The 25,214-nt window shown below is 42.9% G+C and overlaps 1 protein-coding gene and 1 long non-coding RNA gene across 2 annotated transcripts in view; one reads left to right on the plus strand and one right to left on the minus strand.

Moving 5' to 3' along the window:
- The first annotated feature begins 9,326 nt into the window (after positions 1-9,326).
- Positions 9,327-15,954, plus strand: LOC116056208. Its single transcript, XR_004106517.1, has 3 exons — positions 9,327-9,338; positions 14,594-14,595; positions 15,814-15,954. It is a non-coding gene; the product is annotated as an uncharacterized LOC116056208 (long non-coding RNA).
- A 5,022-nt stretch (positions 15,955-20,976) lies between these two features.
- The window catches only part of cpne4a (copine IVa), a 98,547-nt gene continuing 94,309 nt past the window's right edge, over positions 20,977-25,214 (minus strand). The window contains exon 16 of the mRNA XM_031308362.2: positions 20,977-22,196. Within this exon, the coding sequence (XP_031164222.1) occupies positions 22,083-22,196 (114 nt within the window). The 3' untranslated portion in view covers positions 20,977-22,082. The remainder of the gene's footprint in view (positions 22,197-25,214) is intronic.

The raw sequence follows: 25,214 nt of genomic DNA on the forward strand, positions 1-25,214 counted from the left end.
GACTACCGTGGTTAATATGTCAACTTCCAGCTGCCAGAAGTGAAATAATTGAAACATACGAGACACTATAACATGTTATGAATATAATATTTATCTCTGCAGCAGCCACAACAAAGGCTTCACGATCTAAATTGTTCCCCAGCGAACTGAAACATATCTTTCAATTAAAAGAAAGCCAATTACTTTTAGTTTTGAAGTCTGTCCCTCTCTAACCGCAGCGGTATGAAATGAAATGAAAGGCGACGTGAAGCCGATTGTGTATTCATGAACGTGTCGGCCGCCATCAGTCAGAGAAGCTGGCGGTTGTTCCACTCGCTTCAGTCTTCATTACTAATCTAAACTGTTTCAGAGACCCAATTTAAGATTAATATTAATGAAGGTGAGAACACATTCCTCTGAATCTACTTCATGACAAATAAACAAATGTGGGGGGCTCGAGTCGCACCACTTGACTCAAGTCTGACTCGAGTCGCCAATTTGAGGACTTGAGACTTGCTTCACTAACGTTGATAACCAGCCCGGTCTCACGGCAGTTTGTGTAAATGTCACGTTATTTTTAATCTATTGATACGTGTTCACGGGGACGTTTCTAATTTTTTACGTGGTGGCCAGCACGGAAATGTAAAGTAATGTATTTCAATGGGAAGCATATTTCGTGGTCACAGCACGAAAATGGTAGGGAGTAGTATGAAGAGCCGAAAATCTGCGTAGGGAGGTTGGTCGGGGAGGTGGATGGGTCAAACTACACAGGACTTTCACCCGGGCGAGCGGGATTCGCGTCCCGCGTGTGGCGTTTAGTTTCCCGTAGTCTTCCTAATCACAACCGTCCCGTTATTGTCTCGCGTCCCCAGCGCCCGTCTCCCGCCGTGTGAGGCGCCCTTTCCCCGTAGTGTTTCTCCTAAACCCAACCTACGCCATCCTGTTATTGTGGCGCGTCCCCAGCGGCCGTCCCCCGCGGCCGTCTCCCGGCGTGTGACTGGCAATTTCCACTGGATGCGGAACGTCTGCAGAACATCTCGGGAACGTCGACGGAGTCATTAGGTTTCCATTAAAGTCAGTGTGTGTATTTCCACTGACTGCAGAACGTCTGCGTCCCGATTCCGTCCCAGCTCCGTCAGTCCGCAGCCCTCCGGAGCAGATACCAGAGCTTCTATTTTTGACGGACGACGGAGAGCTCCGCAGCGATTCAGCACAATTCAGATTGTGCGGGACAGGAAGTCGAGCACAGAAACAAAATAAAACATCCGGTAACTTTTCAAAATAAAATACACCGTGCTCACGGCGGATCATATTTCCCTGCACTACACCTTGAAAACACAGCTCAGAGTAGTTTCCCCTCTACTCCTCTGGATGGAAACAAACTGTTGTTGGTTTTGTGGTTCTGTTTATAGAAACTACATCCTGTTATATCGCGCAAACATACGTCAATTCGCGAGATCTCGTGGTCGGCTGGCCGCAGCCGTTACGCAACAGATCCGGACCTGGTGGGTATTGACGGACGGCAGAGCACGCAGCCGTTCCGCAGCGGAGCCGGTCCTCAGACGTTCTGCATCCTGTGGAAATCCACGGTGAGGCGCCCTTTAACTGGCACACTAATTTTTAACTGGCACACTAATTTTTTTTAACTGGCACACTAATTTTATCTATAATATTGAAACAGTTGTACATTTTATTCCAATTGTATATATTTTTAAATATTGCTTGTGTATTATTGAAATTTTCTATTATTATTCTATTATTATTTCATGTATATTTTTTCCTATTATTTAATGTTTACTCTTACGTTTACTCTGTACGTGTGCTATGTGTCTTAAATTTTGCTGCTGCTGCAACAATTTTATTTCCCATTTTTTGGGATTAATAAAAAAATCTATCTATCTATCTATCTATCTATCTATCTATCTATCTATCTATCTATCTTTCCCCGTAGGGTATTTCGTGCTGGCCACCACGTAAAAAATGAAAAAAAACGTCCCCGTGAACATGTATCAATAGATTAAAAATAACGTGACATTTACACGAACTGCCGTGAGACTGGGTTGTAATACATGACCCAAATTGACTTTGACTTGATTTGATGACTTGAAAGGTTTAGACACCAAAACTACTGAGTTAAGTTGATAAAAAGATGGAGGGTTTGGGTTCAAATCAGACGTGAGTTCACTTCCTGAAGGTTACCACGTGATGCAGAACGTGACGTGGCTCCGTTTGTTCCCTAAAGTTAAAAAAACTCTCTATTTCCTTTTCTTTTCAAACAGGACATGAACCACGGTAGGGTTGGGCATCGAGAACCGATTCCTACTTGGAATCGGTTCCAAAATTAAGATTCCAGTGGAATTATTTCGTTATTGGAATCGTTTGGAGGATTTGGTTTCAAATCTGATCGTGGGTTTCCAATTTAACATGCGCAAATTTTGGTTTCCGTAGCAGCCAGGCTTGTTGTCTATGTCTCCATATGACTATGAAAATGACGCCTCCCGGCATATGGGGCGTCATTTTCGGCCGTCTCCCGCCCGTCTCCCGGTAAAAAAACGTGCCCGTGAACACGTAAAAATAGATTAAAAATAACGTGACATTTACACTTTAAAAACGAGAAAAACGTGCCTGTGAACACGTATCAATAGATTAAAAATAACGTGACTTTTACACGAACTGCCGTGAGACTGGGTTGTGTCGTATTGTAGTCTGTTTTCCTGTTTTATTTTGATAGTCTGGTTTTCTGTCTTGTCTTGTCTGGTTTTACTTCCTGTCTTGTGTTTCCCCGGTCTTGTGATTGCCTGATGTTTTCCACCTGTTTCCCAGCCCTTGTGTCACCTGCCTCTTGTTACCTCGTTACCCTCTGTATTTAGTCTTTGTGTTCCCCTTGTCCTGTGTCAGATCATTGTGTGTGTTTGTTCCTGTCGTGTTTCTCCATGTCAGTTTCTGTGCTTCTTATATTTTTGTATTTTCCTTTGTTTTTTTTTTATTCCTTTTTCTACATTCTGGAATTTTGTTTTTTGCCTGCTGCAGTTCTCAGGACTCCCTTGGTTAATTTTTGTGTTTTGGTCTAATAAATCCTCAACTCCATCTTTCTCCTGCCTGCCTGCTCTCTGCAATTGGGTCCAATTATTCCCTGCAACAAAACAGTTGCAGCCTTGGAGCCCAGTAAGCAGCGCTCTAGTGTGGCTTTATTTTACATTGAAAAAGCCTCTTATTTGTGAAATAAGCATGGGACCCGTTTCAATTTCACCCCTCAAAGAATCGGAATCGAGAATCGATAAGAAGCGGAATCGAAAGGAATAATCGCAATTGCAATCAGAATCGTTAAAATCCAAACGATGCCCAACCCTAAACCCCGGTCTCCTGGGTGAAAGTCATGTGTTTGTTTGACCCCACCACCAACCTGCCTCCAGGACATTTGGTGCTCTTCTACTTCCTCACCTTACCTCGCCCCAAAAAAATAACCGATTTTGGTCTGTCAGTCTGGACGAGGCCACAGAGACACAAGTGGAACACTCTCATGAGGCTGAGCTTGTGGAGGATATTTCAGACTGCAAAGCTTGCAAAATGTCTTTCAAATATTACTTTATAAAGATGTTTATTTCTGATTAAATTAAGCAGAGCTGTACCGAGGCAGGCGGCTGAAGAAACTGTTTGGTTTTGGAAGTGAAGGTACGTAATCGAGTTAGTGTCTTCAGTGTTTCTGCTGCAGTTTCATCGTCTCTCTGAGAGGAAAAGATTCAGCAGCAGGCCAGCAAAGCTCTCTGCAGCTTTACTGAGGACACAGCTGAGCTAGCAGCACTTTAGTGTGTGTGTGTGTGTGTGTGTGTGTCCAGTCTTCCTCCCTGCTGTCTGCAGTTATCACTGCTGTTTGTGTTGGATCAGCGCTGCGTCTCTTCGCTCTCTAACAGCCTTTTTAGCTTTTAAAAAAATCGTTATTTGCCTAAAGTGTTACCCATAATTCACTGCTCTCTCGGCGCATTAGTGTGTGAATCATCAACTGCTGAACTCACAAAGATTAAGCTTCCATAATGTCAACATCATCAGGTTAATGAAGGAGTGACATTACAGAAACATCCCTCAGATGGAAACAACGGGCTAGAACAATCAGTTTTTTATGCCAAAAATGAAGCCAAATATCCGTTGGGTTGTATCCATTCTGCAGCGCCGTGTGTCTGTGAACTATACCGAGGCAGGCGACTGTCTGTGGTTAGTTCAGTGTTAAAAAATAATCTTAAAAGAAAACAAAACTAAAAAAAACTAGGGATGCACTGAATCCAGATTTTTGGGGTTCGGCCGAATACCGAATCCCGAATCCCCTGGTTGAGATTCTGCTGAATCCTCGTCCCATCCTCAGTCCATGAACACAGTAAACTCATTAATGAAGTAAACAGTGACTGTCCTTCCTTTGCCGTACCTGAAGTTGCTGCATTTTGGCTGCTGTCTGTAGATTCCTTCATCACAACTCGTATTCTTCCGCATGTTTCATACCAGATGTTGTAACAGCGGTGATGTTGTGTATAGTTTAGGGTCCTCGCCACCACCAGACTAATCAGCATTGCAGATTGAACATGTAGCTGGACTTGAATGGTCTTCTTTTGACTGAAAGTACTGCCAAACTACACTTTTTCTGCTCACCAGTTCCATTTTCACTTTCTCACAGCCTGCTGCATTGAACGCTCCACCTACGTAAACACCTTCCTGTAATCAATGGCGCCGTCATTACGTCGACCAGCGCGGTTCAGTGGGAAAAAATTCTAACCCAACCCCGTCAAAAAGCCCAATATTCAGCCAAATCTGAAGCCGAATCCTGGATTCCGTGCATCCCTGGTTAAAACAGATCGGGGATGCTATTCTGCCTTCGTTGTTCTGTGTGAAGTTTTCAGAAAGTGATGTAATGCAAAATTTTATGTGAGCACAGCGCCAAACTCTGTTTAAAAAATCTGCCTTTTAAATCCTGCATTGCTCGTAAGAAAATAAAGGGAGGAACAGGCCAACCGGCTTTAAATGAGACGTATTTTCTTTTTAAATAAGCGTACTACAATGGTTTAAACTCAAATATCCTGGAAATGTACCTTCCGTTGATCCAGACCATAGTAACCCTGACATGGAGAGAGAGTTGCGTTTGCATCGGGGAACATTAAGAGTGACTCAAGCGCCAGCACAGTTTGACGATTGAGCGTGTCTGCATGCAGAGAGATAGCAGCAGAGAGAAGAGAAACAGATGTGTTTTTTTTGTATTTTGAATCAAGTGACTCTTAAGAGAATGACTCCAGGTCATTATAGAAACCATCATGTGGACAATGTAATGATGGTCTGCATGGAAACGACAATGGCCGCTGAGAGAAACCATCTGCTCAATTGTTCCCACGGAGCGGCTCATTACGGAGCTGGAGCGAGACGTTTTTGTGGAGAGAAAATAAGCGCTGTTTATCTTTATGTGATGCTCGACGCGCGGACCTGAACAGGAGCACCAGCAGAGCGCGTGTAAAGTGAGACGGATGGTTTGGTATTTCGGCATTTAATAAGTCAGAGAGAGCGATGGTGGAGCGTGCTCTGCTTCTCATCAGGTTCATTAACGCTGCCTCGCCTCGGTGATTTATGTCATCTCTCTGAAGGCAAGGGGGGGAAGATGGAGGAAGGTTGGTGGATGTACCTGAAGACGCAGAGCTAACCTTTGACCCCCCCCTCCCCCTCCGCCCCGGAGTGAACGTCTGCCGGGACGTTTGTGCTCAGCTTCACTTCAATGGATATTTAATTGAGAGAACTTACTGTGCTCCATCTCGTAATGTTAATCCACTGTTAAAGGTGCAGTAGGTAAAACTAACTTTATCATATCATATTTGCTGAAACTGACCCTATGTTCCAGAAAAACTACATGATGCAGGTCATTTAAAGGTCCCATGGCATGGGAATTTCACTTTATGAGGTTTTTTAACGTTAATATGAGTTCCCCCAGCCTGCCTATGGTCCCCCAGTGGCTAGAAATGATGATAGGTATAAACCGAGCCCTGGGTATCCTGCTCTGCCTTTGAGAAAATGAAAGCTCAGATGGGCCGATCTGGAATCTTCCCTTTATGACGTCATAAGGGGAAAGGTTACCTCCCCTTTCTCTGCTTTGCCCGCCCAGAGAATTTGGCCCACCCATGAGAGAGAGAGAGAGACATCATGGCTTTCAAATGAGCAAAGTGGCAGTTGGTCAACACCACACCCCCACCCCCCTTCACCTTGTCCCCCCCCTCTCTCCTCCTCAATAGCATTTAAAGCTACAGACACAGAAATGGCACATCCTAAGGAAAGCTCATTGTGGGACTGGCTCTAGTGGCTGTAATTCTGCACCAAGACTTCAGATACAGTATTAGGGGACCACTAAGGTCTATATAAAGAGACTTCAGATACAGTATTAGGGGACCACTAAGGTCTATATAAAAGAGACTTCAGATACAGTATTAGGGGACCACTAAGCTCTATATAAAAGTTAATTATTATTTTCGTGTGGTGAGCATGAATTTTAAACTAATGTATTTCAATGGGAAGCATATTTCATGATCACAGAACGATTACGGTAGCGAGTAGTATCGGTAAGGTGAAAATCCGTGCAGGGAGGTTGGTCGGGGGGGTGGATGGGTCAAACAACACAGGACTTCGATCGCATGCTGCGTGTTGCAGTTCCTTTCTGCATTATTCTTTTCCTAACCACAACCGTCCCGTTGTTGTGGGTGGCGTTTCATGTCCCCGTTGTGGCGTTGAATTTCCTCGTTGTTGCGTCCCCCAGAGCAGCCCAGTGTCATGGCAGTTTGTGAAATGGTCACATTCGAAAATCGTGACCTGTGCACGAAATAATGTACATGAATCAATAAATCTAAATAACGTGACCATTTCACAAACTGGCGTGAGACCGGGTTGTATGATATAGTGACAGTGGATAGACAGGAACGGGGGAGAGAGATGACACACAGAAAGGGCAGCAGGTCGGATTTGAAACCGCGCCCCTGCAAAGGACTCAGCCTACATTGGGCTCTTATTCAGTCCTTCCAGAAAAATGCCGAGTTTTTTTGTGATTGTTTTGGGCAAAAATCCTTGATTATGCGGCACGTTTTCTTAAAAAATGCGATGGAATATGCGGGATATTTATGCAATTTTATGCGATGAAATTGCGGGAACTTGCAAAAACTGCGGTTTCATCGTGGCTTCATCGCGGGGTTTGCAGCTTTTCGATGATGTTCACGTCGCGTAATTACGTCACTTCATAACGTTCCCATGGCAACAGGGGAAAATGGCTGCTCTTGTGTGAAGTAAACGCAACATTTTTCAACTTTCTGCTAAGATATATACGTGACTTTTTCCAACGAAAATGCGGGGATTATAAAATCATGCAAGCCCCGCATACTTTGCGTGGAAATCGGCAATTTATGCAGCGCAAGTGCGGCGTATTTGAAAAAATGCGGCCCCCGCATAAATATGCAGACTTTGGCTGATTATGAATTGAATTATGCGATCGCATAATCGCGTTTTTCTGGAGGGACTGATTACTGGGTGAGCTAGAGGCCGTTGCTTTTTTAGACGTTTTTGTTTCTTTTTTGCCATTTTTGGAGCTTTTTTCAACGTTTTTGTTGCTATTCTGTCTTTTTATTTCCCAAGGAAAGCAACAATACCCAACAGATGATTGAAAGTTTTGAAAGATTTTGAAGGTTTTTTGAAAACCGCGACCGTTACGTTCTCTGGTTTAGATATGAGGACGGAAAACACTCCTGTGGGTTGGAATGGATAGTTAATGGAGAGAATAATTCACCCTGCAGAGAAACACACTTACTCTGCTCTGTCTCCTAATGTTAATCCACTGTTAATAATGGAACATGTATTTAAATCAGGCTCCTTCAGGGTACGTTGCTTCCCTTCCTCGCATCTTAGTCCGTCCCACTGAGGAAGCACGGGAGAGATGCAGGGAGGAAATCATGCGAGGAGAGAGGAAACTAGGAAATGTGTTTTTAGAGGGATGAGAATGAGGTCAGTTCATACCAGGGGTTGAAGCTTATCTTATATTTTTTTCTGTGCACATCATTCCTGGGGGAATCAATTCCTCTGACCTGATATGGTCCTCTCTCTCTATCAAAATGTCTATTAGTTCTTGCGTTATTGTTGTTTGCCGTTTGCTGGGCTCTTTCATATCCTCTTCACCTTGTCCATGTATAGGTACCAACGCTAATGTTATATACGTCCAGCAGCCTCAAAGTCACAGCGCTTGTGGCTGTATACGCCCATCTCATGGGCTCTGGAAAGGCCAGCATCTCAGTGGTGTAGTCTACGTGATACGCAGGTATACGCAGTATACCCACTAAGAAAGCTCCAGGATTTACTTATACCCACTTAAAAATGCCCAATGATACGCAACAACATACTTTACATTATATTTTGATATATTTTGAATTGTCATCTGTGTTTGTCTTCTTCGCATAGGCTAAATAAAGGTACTTCCACCATAAATTGGTGCATAAAAGTGTATCCAAATACAGGAAATGAAGTCGTTGATGCTCAAAACTTCCCTGGGGAGGACAGCCAGGTCCCCCACTATGATACGGCCCCCCCTCCCCCCAAAGGCAGACTCTGGCCTCTATGTGTGTGTGTATATATATATATATATATATATATATATATATATATACAGTAAAGTATACCCACTACAATGCATTAGACTACACCACTGCAGCATCTTCCTTTTGTTTTTGGAGCGCGTGCTCATTTGCTATTACAGCTTATCTTTCATATCATCACCTGTCTGTGTACTAGGTGGCGATGCTATGTTTACGTGTAGCCTACTGTAAGTAAGTAAGTCAAGTTTATTTGTATAGCACCTTTCACGGATAGAAACCACAAAGTGCTTCACAATAAAATGTAATACAACAAATTAAAATACAAGAAAATTTAAATACAAATAGAAATAACAAACAACCATGAAAACCCTTCAACTAACTAAAAGCCTGCTTGAATAGTCAACATGACATCATGACTTTGCATACACATACACGCCCACTTAAGCCAAGTGGCCTGTTATCTGTACGCATTTTGAGCTTTCCGTGTGTATGTCTACGCTGTATACAGCGGACGTAAACATAAACGCCACTTGGCGTGTGATCGCCACTTGGCGTGTTATTGCAAGAAGAAAGCGACGGTTGAATTTAGGAAACATGACACGCTGGACACGAAAGAAATGTGAGATCCCCGGTCTCCTGGGTGAAAGTCCTGTGTTTGACCCATCCTCCCCCCCGACCAACCTCCCTACGCGGATTTTCATACTACTCGCTACGGTGTAAATTCACACGCAATCGCAAAGTAATGTAAAACTATTGAGACCAAACGGCGTTGATAAACACGCTAAAAAACAAGTATGCATCTTGATAACACGGCAATAATGGCATACAAATTGGCATGTCATACATACGCCACTTCATGAGATCAGTCTGGAATAGCAGAGTCTTCGATGGCTTTTTGAAAGATTCGACAGAATTCACACAATGTAGAAAGGGAGGCAAGACAATCCACAGCCTAGGAGCTACTGCTGGGAATGGGGAACCACTAATAGCCTCTGACCTACTGACCTCAGGCTACGGTTGGGAGTGTGAAGCTGTACTGTTAGACAGTGTGACAGTTAGTGTCCCGACCTCTGACCTCGTTAAAACTGGGAATGGGGGGTGGGAGATAGGGGCTCTGATTCCTCAACAATAGACTGAAAGGGGGCTTATCTTAATAAGCCCACATTTTGCTGCCTTGCCACAGTGCCACTCTGGGCCGTTGCCTAGTCTGCCTATATGAACTCTATATCGACAACGTTCCACTTCCGGGATTGCTCTGGAAATTCGGCTGGATGTCCGTCTCCTTCCTCTTTCTTTGTGTTGCGTTCTAACCTCCGGCTGATTTGTGAGGACTATGGTTAACTGCTCCTCAGATCTCTGCAGGGTAAATCCAGACAGCTAGCTAGACTATCCAATCTGAGTTTTCTGTTGCACATCTAAAACTAATTTTGAATGTACACACGTTCCACCAACAAGTTCCTTCCTGAGGCTATTTAGGAGAGGCACCGTGGCTCCGTCCGGAGCTTAGCACCGCCCAAGATGATTGTGATGAGCGGTGTGAATCTTCATTGGTCTCACGATTCAATTTGATTACGATTATCCTGTCAACAATTCGATACAATTTGATATCCGAATGCATCACAATGCTTCACCTCCTCAATATTATTATATATTGCTACAAATGGTTTTCATCAACAAATTCAAGCAGTCAGATATATGTAATCTCCCCTTTGGCCACACCTTCTCATATATCTAAACCAGAGAAGGTAACGGTTGCGGTTTAAAAAAAACAACTTTCAATCATCCGTTGAGTATTGTTGCTTTCCTTGGGAAAAAAAGACAGAATATCAACAACAACGTTGGAAAAAGCTCCAAAAATGCCAAAAAATGCAACAAAAACGTTAAAAAAAAGGGACAAAAACGTCTAAAAAAGCAACAAAATAGAGATAAAAACATTGAAAAAAGCGTAAAAAAATTTCAAATAAAAAGTTAAAAGACTTTCAATCATCTGTTGAGTATTGTTGCTTTCCTTCATCATTCTGTGACTGTAAATAGAAGATCAAACCAGCCACAGGAACTCTTGCTCCACCTAGATGAACACCCACTGGGCTGAAGTCAGACTTTAGGAAACTCATTTCCCAGCTTCCTCCTCTTCCTCGTCCTCTAACACACTCTTTGCTCCAGGGGGTCTGTGGCCGTCAGGAGGCATTAACGTTTCCCCTCCCTGGCTGGCTGGCTCGCCATAATCTCCCCGGTGTGTGTGCAGCAGTGGAGCTGCAGAGGTGTGATCTTCATTTCATTATTGACCAGGCGTCTCTGCAGCAGGTGCTTCTGCCTGATAACTTAAGAGCAGCAGAGAGCTGAACTCCTCTGTGATACTCACACTGACTGAAGGGTCTGCAGGGGAACGACAGGCCCAAGGGGGTAGGTTTTGTTTTAACATTGGGTGGGAGCGACACATTATAACGAGAGTCTCGCTTTGTATAGTCCACACGGCATTCCTGAATGGGAGAACAACATGGTCTGGTTTATTGGCATTTCTTTAACAGTCCTTCCACAAAGGAGTTTTTTTGTGATTGTTTTGGGCAAAAATCCTTGATTATGCGGCACGTTTTCTTAAAAAATGCGATGGAATATGCGGGATATTTATGCAATTTTATGCGATGAAATTGTGGGAACTTGCAAAAATTGCGGGAACTTGCAAAAACTGCGAATTCATCATGGCTTCATCGCGGGGTTTGCAGCTTTTCGATGATGTTCACGTCGCGTAATTACGTCACTTCATAACGTTCCCATGGTAACGGGAAAATGGCCTCTCTTGTGTGAAGTAAACGCAACATTTTTCAACTTTCTGCTAAGATATATGTGACTTTTTTGCAACGAAAATGCGGGGATTATGAAATCATGAAAGCCCTGCATATTTTGCGCGGAAATCGACAGTTTATGCGGCGAAAGTGCGGCGTATTTGAAAAAATGCGGCCCCCGCATAAATATGCAGACTTTGGCTGATTATGCATTGAATTATGCGATCGCATAATCACGTTTTTCTGGAGGGACTGCTTTAAACCAAACACAATTAGGGGTGTTTAAATTAATCATTGCATCGATGCATCGCGATGCCGACCTGGACGATTCTGCATCGATGCAGTGACAGACAATAATCAATTATTGCCTACTGATGTTACTTGTTGATCTTCAAGTCGCTGCCTTTTTTGTTTTTGCCTTTTGTCTGCTGTGTTCAGACTTACTACATTCAGGAAGTGTCTTTTTTAAAAGCAGATGACAAACTAACGGTATCATCGTATGGTTTGGAACCTGGAGAAGCTGACTGCAATGAAGGATAAAACTCCCATGATCCCACACTGCTTCATGTCAATATATTTTCTATATTTACACATTACGTTACACATATTTACATGTTATAATCCACACGTTGTTTCTTCACTCACTCTCACAGCAGCAGCTGTTGAAATATTCTTTGAATTAATGATAATGTGGCTTCGTCTGGAAGGAAGACTCCATCTGTGTGTGTGTGTGTGTGTGTGTGTGTGTGGTGTGTGTGTCTGTCTGTCTGTCTCTGTGTATGTATGTGTGTGTTTCTGTCTGTGTGTGTACGTGTGTGTGTGTGTGTGTGTGTGTGTGTGTGTGTGTGTGTGTGTGTTTGTGTACGTGTGTGTGTATGTGTGTCTGTGTGTGTGCGTGTGTGTGTGCATGTGTGTGTGTCTGCTCTCTCATCCTGTTCCAGGGTCAGCAGCTGCTCACAAACACTACACCGTGCATCCCATAATCACTGAAAACATTCGTCCGCTGAGAGACAAAATAAACATCTTTAAACAGATTTTATTTATTTACAACTTTCTAGAATATTTCCCCCCACAGTTACCTGAAATATTAAAGATGTAAAATCACTCTGAGAGGAAACATTTTGCTCAAAGTTTATTCACCACATGGCCAAAAGTGTGTGGACAGTGACAGGGCCACCGTAAATGTTCCAGTATGGAATTAATAAAGTCCATCAATATATATCTATCTATCTGTCCATCTATCTATCTATCTATCTATCTATGTATCTATCTATCTATGTATCTATCTATCTATCTATGTATCTATCTATCTATGTATCTGTCTGTCTGTCTGTCTGTCTGTCTGTCTGGCAGGCAAAGACTTCGGAACTGTTTGAACTGAACCAAACACATTAATTTGTTTGTGTGTGTGTGTGTGTGTGTGTGTGTGTGTGTGAGACAACCTCAGCAGGTGATTGGCTGACAGCTGGATGTCGTCAGCTGATTCGGCTCACCTGAGTCCTGAGGTTTTAAAAGCGGATCCGTTTTCTTCCTGCAGACTTTCCTTTCAGTTCGCCTCCAACGCCTCTGCAGCACATCCATGATCCATGTTCTGCTTTCATTGCTCATCCAAACACTCCTTTATTCATTTTCGTTAACTTTGAGTTAGTTTTGAATGAAATAGAAGCTTTCTGTCGACTCTGTCCTGTTCACATTCCTTGAGTCTGTTTGTGACACCGCTGAGAAAACTTTTCAGCAGTCTTTTATAAAGTACTTGAAAGTAATACTTGAGTAAAAGTACAAGTAGTTTAACAAGAAAATGACTTTGGTAGAAGTTAAAGTCACTTTTTAGAATATTCTCCGAGATTAAAGTGGTAAATTTGGAATTGGAATTAATTATTTCTCTGCAATTTTCACGCTTTTGCAAAGTCATCCTGTGGGCCTGATTGGACCCTTTTTCCGGGCTGGTTCTGGCCCACGGGCCGTATGTTTGGCACCCCTGGTTTAGACATTATGGCTGATAATCTAAAATCCTTACGGAGAAAATGAATGGGAATTTTTACGTAGGGAACAACACTGTTGAGCTCTATTCTAGAAAAAGAAAGAAGCCCCAACGCTGACGTTATGGCTCAGGAAGATGACGGTCACACTCCACCTGGATACCCGTTCTCATTCCGAACTCGTAAAATAAGGACGTTTGGACAGTGGCTGTCAGCGTCTGATGCGACGAAAAAGGCGTCTTTCAGCGTGTTTGTGTAACGAACTGGGGAGAGCAGCAGTTAGAGAGGATTTAGAGAGTAGTACGTAAGGAGGTTGGTTGGGGGGGTGGATGGGTCAAACACAGGACTTTCACCCAGGAGAGCGGGGTTCACGTCCTGCTTGTCACGCTTGCTATAGTTGCTTTTTTCTTTCCTCCCGCGTGTCACAGAACCGTACGCCCACCAATGACCTTTTCCTTAACATAACTGCGTCAAAAGGGACGGCAATAGTCCTGACCAACTGCGTTTTATTTATAGCGCTTAAAGACGGGCATTAGTCCCGACCAAGCTCGTTTACTTATAGCGCTAAAGGGACGTCAATAGTTCTGTGCATGTGAACAATCTGAAGAACTTTCTACAATTTGAACTATTTTTGTATTATGGCAAAGCATACTAAAGATGAGAGTGCTTCTCATTATTCCCAACAGTGTGTAGTTGGTTAGACACAAATCTGGTAATATGAATGAAGTGTGTGCCATTTGATGCAAAAGTTTGATTTTGATAATGTATATATGTAGTTTTAGTTGCAGTTCTTCATTCTGCAGGATATATATGAGGTATTTTGCAGTTTGGGTTTTGTGAATTGTGATAAGTATTTTGATAAAACCAGCCTAGTTTGCAAAATTGTGTTTTTAGCAATTGGGGAAAAATAAACTATAATGAAGCAATAATTGATTTGAAACAGAAATCTCACAGCTCTGGTTTCCTCTGTTCTCCACACTGAGCAGCTTCATGTTTTGTGTTGCGTTCACTATTGTTGGCCGTGACAGCAGCTTCACATTGAGTCTTTTGTCCCGGTGACAGAGTTAATGGCATCCTTTCATCCGTCTCCTCCGCCTTCTCGAACTCGGCACGCCTACGAGCAAACAGCCCAAAGGTTTAATTACCACTGCTGCTGATGTTTGGACAGCTGGGAGATTCGTCTTTATTTTCTCTCCTTGGCTGCATCTCATGGCCCTTATTGATAGCTCCTCGACTCGTCGGTCCTTGGCTGAACCGGAAGTTGTTCTGTTCCTCCTCAGTGAAGGCCGTCTCAAAGCTCTTATTTCTGCTCCGAGGACCGAGGAGGGATCATCGAGGAGCATAGGCAGCGATACCGTGGGTTCTCCAGAGCTGGAGCACCCATGGAAAATACTGAGCACCCACGTGTGCCCGACTGCCAGTAGGCTACATTCATTTAAAATTAAACATTGCAGTTGGTGCTAAGTGGAGAGTCTGTCATAGTGTGATTGGTTATGTCGGTGGCATTGATTCTTAATTTCCCACGAAGGTGATCACAGTAATGTATCAGTTAAACTTCTCATCTCCAATCCTATCTGTATCTGTGAGAAGTGGAGCTGTCCTTGAAAGCCTACTTTACGGCTTTATTATCGAGTTAATAGGCGTGTGTGTTCGTGTCGGGCGCTGTCCATTTCCTAAGGTTCTGAAATGCAAACATTTGACTACTTTTCTTTTTAAAGGGTGTGCACCCGTGAGCACCCACGGAGGAAAATATAAATCGCCGCCTATGCCGAAGAGGGATCATCGAGGAGCTATAGGCGAGGACACAGAGAGCAGCCTTCCTGGAAGCCGTGCAGCTGAAGGAGTTGCTAACCCCGCCCAAACAGCTGACGGATTCATGTGACGCTTCTGAGGAAAGGACGTCTCATCTCTCTAAAACACATTTCCTCGGTTCCTCTCTCCTCCGTGATTTCCTCGCGTCTCTCCCGTGCCTCCTCGGTGGGAGGAAGGGAGGCAAGTGGAGGAGTCGAGGAGGCAATTTAAGCAACATGAGATACAGCTTTTTACTGACGGGGTTAAACAGCAAACGCACAGTCGACAGGGCGAATAAATGACACGAAAATACGGAATAATTGCACCGCCTGCGAATGTTTTGCATCAAAACTATTTATACTGGCAGTGATGCAAATTGCTAGCCTGGTCCTACCAGACTCTGCTACATTAGCCTGGTCCTACCAGACTCTGGTACACTAGCCTGGTCCTACCAGACTCTGCTACATTAGCCTGGTCCTACCAGACTCTGATACATTAGCCTGGTCCTACCAGACTCTGGTACATTTAATTTGTCCAGAGAGTCTGGCCTCTCTCCATTGACAAGTGTTAACTTCCTTGAAGGCAGGTACTCTGTTGAAGTTTAAAACTATTGGATCTGCCCAGAGCCACTCTGGATCTGCCGTAACCAATCGCTAATGTTTGGTCGTGACGTCGGCTTAGCATCGGTAGCGTTCGCATCTTTCTCTGCCGCCATTATGGAACTACAACTCAAACTAGCGCACGACCTCAACGTCATCGTTCTCAGCCACTCCCTCTGTTTGCTGATTGGACCGCCAAATATTTGGCCGGAGAAAACCCAAGAATATACCACAAACCAAGACGCGTACTGAAGGAAAATTAAAATTGAGTGGAAGTACGTAGGAGGGCGGAGCCAGGCTAGCGAATTGCGGCTGTTTTCAATTAAAAAATAAATTGATTTTCCTGCCAGCTTATCTACCATTTAGGAGAGAGAGAGAGAGAGAGAGAGAGAGAGAGAGAGAGAGAGAGAGAGAGAGAGAGAGAGAGATTTGCTGAAGATATCTACATTCATATATGTGATAGTACACTTTAAGAAATAAAACTAGAAAAACGAATAACGTCCTGCCAGAAAATTACCAAGACCTTTTCCGTTAAGTTTACGGACATTTCTATTTAAAGCTTTAATGTGTAACTTTTTGAAATAAATGAACGTCCGTTACATTCAAACCAAATGAGTTGCTACAAAGCTAATTAAGACTATCGGCTCCACACAACTCTCTCTCTGTATTTCTCAGTATGACTATGTTCAGAAGATTGTGGCGTCCATCATGTCTTTTTAATCCTCCGTGTCCTCCTTGGCTACTAGCAACTGTCTGAAGGAGGGAAGGGTGGGGGGGTGGGTGAACATGGAAGGCTTATATCATGTGGACGCGCCGACAGCTTTGTTATTACTCAGAATTCCTCATGGGGGCGACAGAAACTATGCACTATAGCTTTAATCCAAAAATCAAAATACGGAAAAAACACCTGTGAAAAATGATAATCGTTCATATTAAAACAGTCCGTATTTCTACAGACTTTTCTAACAATGTACAGCATCTAGAGGCTGCAGTTTGAGCAACACAACGTGATTGGTTGATGTCTTTATCCGAGGTTGATGTCTTTATCCGAGAAAAATATATTGACGTGCAAATTAATCGCACGAAAAAACGTCCCCGTTTAAACACTAATGAATACAAACAGAAATTTGAAAATTGAGTCGTATATGAATTCTGCTCTGTTGGGAGCGTGCCTATGTTCCCACAGCCCTATGTTCCCACAGCCCTATGGTCCTACAGCCCTATGTTCCCACAGCCCTATGTTCCCACAGCCCTATGTTCCCATATTTCTAAGATTATTTTCAAAATTAGGCCCTATGTTTCCACATTTCCTTTTTCATAAATTTGTATCAGATTTTATCCACCTAACATTAACCCCTAACCCTAAAATATGTTGTGGGAGGATAGGGCTTAAATTTAAGGGAAATGTAGGAACACAAGACCTAATTTTGAAAATGTCCTTGAACTGTGGGAACATAGGGCCTAATTTTAAGATAAATCTCTGAAATGTGGGAACAGGGCTGTGGGAACATAGGGCCTAATTTTAAGAAAAATCTTAGAAATGTGGGAACATAGGGCCTAATTTTCAGTGAAAAAAAAAAAAAATTAAAATTTGGGAACATAGGGCTGTGGGAAAATAGGGCTGACCCCGCTGTGTTCACTCTTTCAATCCATCAACCAATTCTGCTCTTACAGTTTTTCTCAATTGCTAAAACACTAAAACCCATTGGCTGAACAAAGTTATCCGTTGCCTGAACTCATTTAGCGAATTGTGCAGTCTGTTGTCAATACCTTAAACCATTTCATATGGTAAAACACAATTTGCAGATCTCACTTAGACTTTTCAGCAAAACTCGAAACACATTCTGCACTCTAATGCACATGTCATCCATACTGGTAAACACAAGTGGCAACAATCAAATACAACTAGAGAACACATGTCATTGATTGAACACAACCACTCAAAATTGATTTCACTTCTTTCAAATGATGTGACACAACCAATATGAGCCAGTTCAGAGAGCAAACAGGTTGTTGAAGGTGGGAAAGTACTGACTGCTCAATAGATTTTGACTGGTTGCAGGTTCATATCAACAAAGAACAAGAATTACAGTATCACAGAGACAAAGGACATGTTTGTGAGATGCAGGGTACGGTACTGTAAAAATAGTGGTACAAGGAAGAGGAAGAACAAAAATAATTGCAAAGAGCAAAGCAGAGTAGTAATTTCTGATCAATTTTGAGCTACTCTGATAGAACATGTTTTCGTTCATCAAAAGACAATGACGGAAAAATATGAAATTTATTTTGAGATTAAAAATGTACTTCTCCCTGAGATCTATATGTTTTGAACAATGTGTTTTCTATTTGTTAGTGTACTGTTTACTGACTGCTTGATAGTGTATATCATTTTGATCACTTTGTTTATGATTTGAGGTAAAACTGTTTAGAGGCGAAAGTCTCATTTTGCGAGAGAAGTCCGAGGTTTTGTAAATAGTGCTTGAAGATGAGGTTTTGTGTTTAATGTTTTCAGAAAATTGAGAAATTTTCAGTAATTGTGTTTTAGCAGTTGAGAAAAACTAATACACTGAACACTCGAGAGGTTGCTGATAAAACTTTTATTATAAGTCAGTTTGTCCTTGTTTTGCACACAATACTGCATGTTAATACAACGATAAGTCACACGGCCCAACACCTGTCCTCCATCTCTTCTCTCTTCGTTCAACACAACAAACTGAATATCTTATACAATTCATGTTTATGTTGACATAAAAATACCTACGCAAGTAGTTATGTCCCCCGTTGAAAGTTTTCTGAAACTTAGAGTAAATGTCCTTGCTTTAAAAACAAAAGAAAGATGGATGAAAGGGTGAAGTTTGATCCTGACTCAGGACTTGAGCAAACTGAAGAACTTTAGGATGTTTCCCTTGAAAGTTTTCTGGAACTTTATGTAAATGTCCTGACTTAAAAACAACAAAAAGATATGTAGACTGAAAGACAAAAGCTCCAGATGCCAGACGGGATTGTTCCAATGTCAACAACTCAAGAAAAACCAAAAGAAAGTGAGTCACTTCTTGGAAAAATGATGGATGAATGGGTGAAGTTTGATCCTGACTCAGGACTTGAGCAAACTGTAGAACTTTAGGATGTTTACCCTGCAAGTTGTTTTTTTAAAATTGACCATTAATGTCCTCTTTTAAGATTGGGATTAGATGGGATTATTCCAATGTCAACAACTCAAGAAAAACCCAGAAAGAAAACCCAAAAGAAGGTGAGAGAGAGAGAGGGAGAGGGAGAGGGAGAGGGAGGTGTTGTGGCACAAAGTGACCAAAAACTATCACCATAGTCTCAGGTTGTGCTTTTAAATCTACTCAGACATTTCCGTTTACATGTGAACATGCTGGAGAGTAGAACAGTCCCAACAATCATTGGGTACATTGTAAACATCGTTATTACTCATATTACTCACTACCAGGAAACAGAAACCACAAGGACTGAGGAGTCCTGCATGGAGATTTGCATGCATAACAACAGTTCATGCATCTGCCTCGCCTTTGAGGATGCAGACGTCTGTGAAGGCAGCTTGCTTGTTCATCTGACAGAGATCCAAAATGCTTTACAATGTACGAACCTTTACGAAATTTAGCAAAATATCTTATAAAACCAAACCAGAAGGCGCAGAGGAGGGGGGTTCATACATTCCTTCGACTGTTTCCCCGCCCGTCATGCTGTCTGCAGGGAAGCAGCGTTTGGGTTTAAGTGTTGTGTGTGTGTGTTTCTGTGCTTTTCACGTCCGTTAAAAACACTCCTGAATGTTACAATCAGCTCAGCCTCTTCAGGCCCATGCATGCACAACAGATGCTAAAGGTGCAACAGTTAGCATTTGTATACATCGTAAGACCACAAGTATAATAGAGTGTGTGTGTGTGTGTGTGTGTGTATATATATATATATATATATATATATGTATGTATATATATATATATATATATATATATATATATATAGTCCCATCGGAGCCCATGTGCTTTACCTAGGTTGTTTGTTTCTATAACTCACTCGCAGGGAAAGCAAAATGTTGCCACACGATGACTTCATTCTCCGCCATCTCCGACTCCAGCAGTTGCCATAGTGTCTGGAAAAGCACCACTGCATGCTACCGCTAAGCCAAAGTTACCTGCTAAGATATGTTGTGTCTGTTGTTGGACGTGTGCAGGTAGGCGAGGCTGGAGAGAAAAAAAAATACGGGGGGAATCGCCGATCCTGCTTCTGATTTGGAAAGTCTAAATTGAAAGTTCATTTTGAAATCGTGACTCCCCTACTGGCCACAAAAGAAAAATGGCTCCACCAATGGGCGGTGTTGGGAGCTTGGTGATGTAGTGACTACTTACAGGCCTAGATGGCAAGCTACTGTGGCTGCTGAGCTTCCTGCTGACATGCTAGCTGGACAGTAAGGCCTCCTGCACACTGACTGCGTGGCGTGAGCGTGGTGTTTCTGTTGCGTGCCAGCTGCGTGGCGGCTGCGTGGCGTTTTCTATGTCTTTACACACCAGAAATGTCTGACGCGGCACTGCTGCTGCTAGCCTTGTCTGTACACATGTACGTTTCCCATAAACATAAATATATTCTGATCTGATTACAGCAAAGACAACGTCGGCAGTATTGATGGCAAAATAGGCTACAGAATATTTCCTTCTGTATTGACAGGTGCAATATTTGAAAATCAATAATTGTTTATTATTTTTTTAAATGACATTTATATCTGCATTCATGTAAAAACCTCGAGACTTTCAAACATCAACATGTCATTTATTAAATGTATTTGTGCTAAATGACATATAAACATTGAAAAATAGGCATCGGTCCTATTTCTAGCATGCACGCGTTTTCGTTTTTCGAGCCGTGCCTGAGACGTGCGTGTCAGGCAGACAGTGTGCAAGCTCTAACCTGTTAACATGGGAGCCGAAATAAAAACGGACATGCCACGAAGCTGACACGCTCACGCCACGCAGCCAGTGTGCAAGAAGCCTAACATGCCGATGCTAGCCGGCCAAAACAGCTCAATAGGCTAGCTGACTTAGCTGCTAACTGGACAAAAAGTTATGACCAGGGTGCGATTTGCCGGGGGGGATGCTTGGGATTTCCCCCTTTCTGCTCTTCATATCTCTGCCTCTGCTGAATTATTTGTCCTCTCAAAATGATCAATGCTACTTCACCAATAGACCACATATTATATACCTAAAATAGAAGTATTTCAAACTAAGTAAAGCGCTGTCACGTGCTGGTTGTATTTAGCTGCTACAGAGCTCCGGGACGCCGGCTTGAAAGCGCTTAATTTTATGTGACGAGTGGCACTATATCCATCGTATTGAAAGGTGGGTTTAATTATGCATGTTTTGCTTTGCTCACAAATCGCATCCTGGTGATGACTGTTTATTCAAGAGATTGTACCATACATGTTGGCAGTTTATACTCTGGCAGAGGAGCGTTATATAAAACCGGATGGTGTGACGAAGCTAACATGATAGCTTTCTTTGTTTTGGACGCTGTTCCATCTGTTCACTGTCAACAAAACGGCTGGCTACACCACAAATGCACGTGTCAGTTTACTAAGCAAATTTCCTCTACGTGAAAGCTCTGCATAGATTTCCTTTGCCCCTGTGCACACATTTCTACTGAAATGAACAGATTCTGATCTGAAATGTCACTGTTACAAATGCTGATGTGGCCCAATTGTTATTATAAACACGATCACAAAAGAAAAGGAAAAATATACCAAAAGGAATGCTACAAAGCTCGCTAATTTGCTTACAAAAGCTACCAATAAGTGTAAACCCTGGTTTCTAGTGGTAAACAAAGTTTGCTTTCTGACCGCGGTCGGAAAGCTGTAGCAGGAAAAGTTAACCCTCTCCCCGACTTCATGATTTCATGAAGAAGGAGCAGCCGGAAATGAGTCGGAACAAGCGATGCCAGCAAGCGACGCTAGCAAGCCACAAACAAGCGGACCAATCACAGTTGTTGCAGTTTGCGTCGCTGCAATGTGAAGTTATGTTTCTGGGATGGTGCACGTCAGGCTACAGTAGGGTCTGTATCTACATGTACGTGATGATGACATGTAATGAAAAACCTTCCACCTGTGCCATAAAGCAATCCAGAACTTCCTGTAAAAAGCCATCCCAATGTAAAATGCAGTACCGAGGCTGACAGGCTTCTTGTGTGGGTAAAAATTAGCCACTTCTTCGTGGTAAAATGCTGCATGTTGCACCTTTTAACATCCGCATCAACAACAACAACAAAAACAGTAAACATTTTTCTCAGTCCAGGAGAGCTCGTGCAGTCTGGGGGCAGCTGTGGCGGGGAAAACGGCTACGGCGGGGGCGCTCAGGGTCCGAACTGCCTGGGCACTTTGGGCTTAATGCCCTTGCTGTTGTAGTAGTCTACCACCTGGTTGGGCACCTCTGCCAACACGCTCTTAGCCAGAGCAGCTGGAGACGCCTGCGGAGGAGACAGAAGGAAAACATCCATCATACACAATCCGTTCTCTCTCTGAACTCGTAAAATACTGACGCTTGGTCAATGTCTCTCAGAGTCAGATACCGACGCACAAATCCCCCTTCAGCGTCTGTATGGAACGCACCGGGCAGAGCAGCAGCTCCAACGAGGTGCTGTAAGATGATGTAGTATTAAGAGAAACAACGGTAGAGAGTAGTACGTAGAGAGACAACGGTAGAGAGTAGTACGTAGAGAGACAACGGTAGAGAGTAGTACGTAGAGAGACAACGGTAGTGTCTGCCCCGCCCTGATGAGTCTCACCTGTTCATCAGCCCTCTTGTCACCTGTCTCTCGTTACAACCCTCGTTATCTTGTGTATTTAGTCTGTGTGTTTCCTTTGTCTGCTGTTTGCTCGTCGTCTCTCACAGTCTAGTTTGTTCCTTGTGTGTTCAGTTCTCTGTGTGTTTGATTTTGTTGGTTCTCCCTGTTATCTGTTGCCTGCCTGCCTCAGGACACCTTCAGTTGAAGCCGTTTTTCCTAAATAAATCTTCATAATCTTCCTGCTACCTCCTCGTCTCAACAGTCTACATTTTGGGTCCAAACCTGTTATTTCCAAGTCCTTTGGTTTGAGAACCTCTGGTTTAAGGAAACAGGTTTCCACGCAAATTTCTAGTAAATTCAGCTAATTCGGGATAACAGTGTAGGTTACATAATGTACTGCCTATTATATGGCATATACATTTGGTTTCTGCATTGCACAAAGTGGACTAAAAATGGGATTCATCTTTTGGGAGAAATCCCAGACCGCAGCAGTGGTAACTGTCAGTCAGAGAGGCTCGTCTCTGCCTCGTTCTGCTACTGTCGAAAGAAAAATAGCTTTCTTTTGGGGCCAAAGACAGAAAGTCTCATTTATCACACAGATTAAACCCAGGAGGGAAAATGTATCCAGCGTCTGTAAAATGAGTCCAAACTGTGAAGATAAATCTCTGCTGTACTGTAGAGTCTATAAAACTTCAGACTTGTAACAGACTCAAAATTCATTTGAGAGAAATAAAAGATTTTCAATTTATGATCAGTTGGCACATTGCCACCCCTTTCTTCCTCAACGGGTGAAAAACTCATTTCTTCAATAACTTCACACTCTCGTCTCGTCCTCCTCCACTTCCAATATGCTCCGATTCTTATTCAAATCGCTTTCTGCTCTTCTCTTCTTGGCTTATTGCTGTCACAGTCATTAACACTTTCAATATTTTAGGGTCACACTGAGTTATATATACATATCGTGTAAAGAAGAGATCTTTCAAATTAACATACCATCTGGTGCTCATATAAAGAGGGTTTTTTTTAGCTCCCGGACAACAGAGGCTGTGAACAGCTAAATGTGTTTGTGATAATCACTTCATTTACACAGCAGGTGCTTTACAACAACAGAATAAAACAAAATGAGACAAAGGACAGTACAAATGTCTTTACAACAACATAATAAAAAAAAATTAGCCAAAGGACAATACAAATGATTTTTAAAACTACATTGTGAAGAATTTCTCCTATCTAGCAGTGAAATTGTATATGACAACCAACTGAATATTACTTTCTAGCCCCTCCCATTTCGATCGAGTTTTAACTCCTACGGTGGCCGAACCCGAAATGATCTCTTAGTATCTCCATCGTTACACGTAGCTGTTCTAGCCACTCCAATATTAATTTCGGTCTTGTTGCTTTGCCTGTCGCGTTGTCGTTTTAATTCTCTTATTCGCTGCCCTGGCGAGTAATCTCCCCCTGGCATTCGTCACGGTGCCACTGAAGAGGGCGAAAGGCGGAGGTATGTCCCTCTTTGGCTAATGTATTTTAAAGATGGAGGCGCTACATATGGCTGCCGTCATTCGAGCAACTCGCCCGGATGTATTCTGAATGATTCTGAATGTCAGATTCTACGCTTACGAGAATACTTTGATTAGTTGGTGGAAGTAATTACACATGAATGAGCACATATTTGTGAAAGAACAAAGGGGTTTTTGCTAAGAATCAACTCAAAAAATTACACAATGTAGGTTTTAAAAATTATGTAAACGGGTAAAACAGGGCACAAGGTGCATATAAAAGAGGAAACCAGTAAAAGCCTTTGTGTAATTTGGGAGGAAATTCCGGGTTTTGGGAGTTGTAACTGTTTGCTAAAACAAAATCAGGAAATGATTCTTTAAGGCGCTTCTCCAACAGCGACCTCCACCACTCACTGATGTTGGTGTTTAAAGGGTGGATCCCAAGTCTCTTATTTGATATATCTCGCTCCTCTGTTGAACCGGGAGTTGCTCTGGCCCTCCTTCATAAAGGCCATCTCAAAGCTCTTATTCCTGCCCTGAGAAGTTAGGATGGAGGATGGAGATATGAGCGAGGTAATCAAAATTGACGAAGTTTCAATGGATGTCCCTCATTTCAGCCAGATGTCCGTCCCCTTCCTCTTTCTCTGTGTTGGCGTTCTAATCTCTGGTGGATTTGTGAGGACTACTGCTCTTCAGATCTCTGCAGGGTAAATCCAGACAGCTAGATAGACTATCTGTCCAATCTGAGTTTTCTGTTGCACGACTAAAACTACTTTTGAACGTACACACGTTCCACCAAAACACGTTCCTTCCTGAGACTATTTAGCAGAGGCACCGTGGCTCCGTCCGGAGCTTAGCACCGCCCAAGACGATTGCGATTGGTTTAAAGAAATGTCGATAAACCAGAGCAGGTTTTTCTCCCATCCAGGAATGCTGTGTGGACTAGCCAGACCTTCCTCCACAGCGCTGTGAAGGAAGGTCTGGACATGCGAGACTATGAGCGAGGATGCAGAGAGCAGCCTCCCTGGAAGCCGTGCAGCTGAAAGCCGTAGCTAACTCCGCCCAAACAGCTGATGAATTCAATGAAAAGACGCTTCAGAGGAGAGGATGTGAGACGCGAGGAAGGGAAGCAAGTAAAGGAAACGTGGATGCAGTTTAAGGACTTGGAACAAACCCATAGACACCATGGATCACAGAATCG

Source organism: Sander lucioperca, chromosome 10, assembly GCF_008315115.2.
Source record: "Sander lucioperca isolate FBNREF2018 chromosome 10, SLUC_FBN_1.2, whole genome shotgun sequence".
In the NCBI taxonomy this organism is placed as follows: Eukaryota; Metazoa; Chordata; class Actinopteri; order Perciformes; family Percidae; genus Sander; species Sander lucioperca.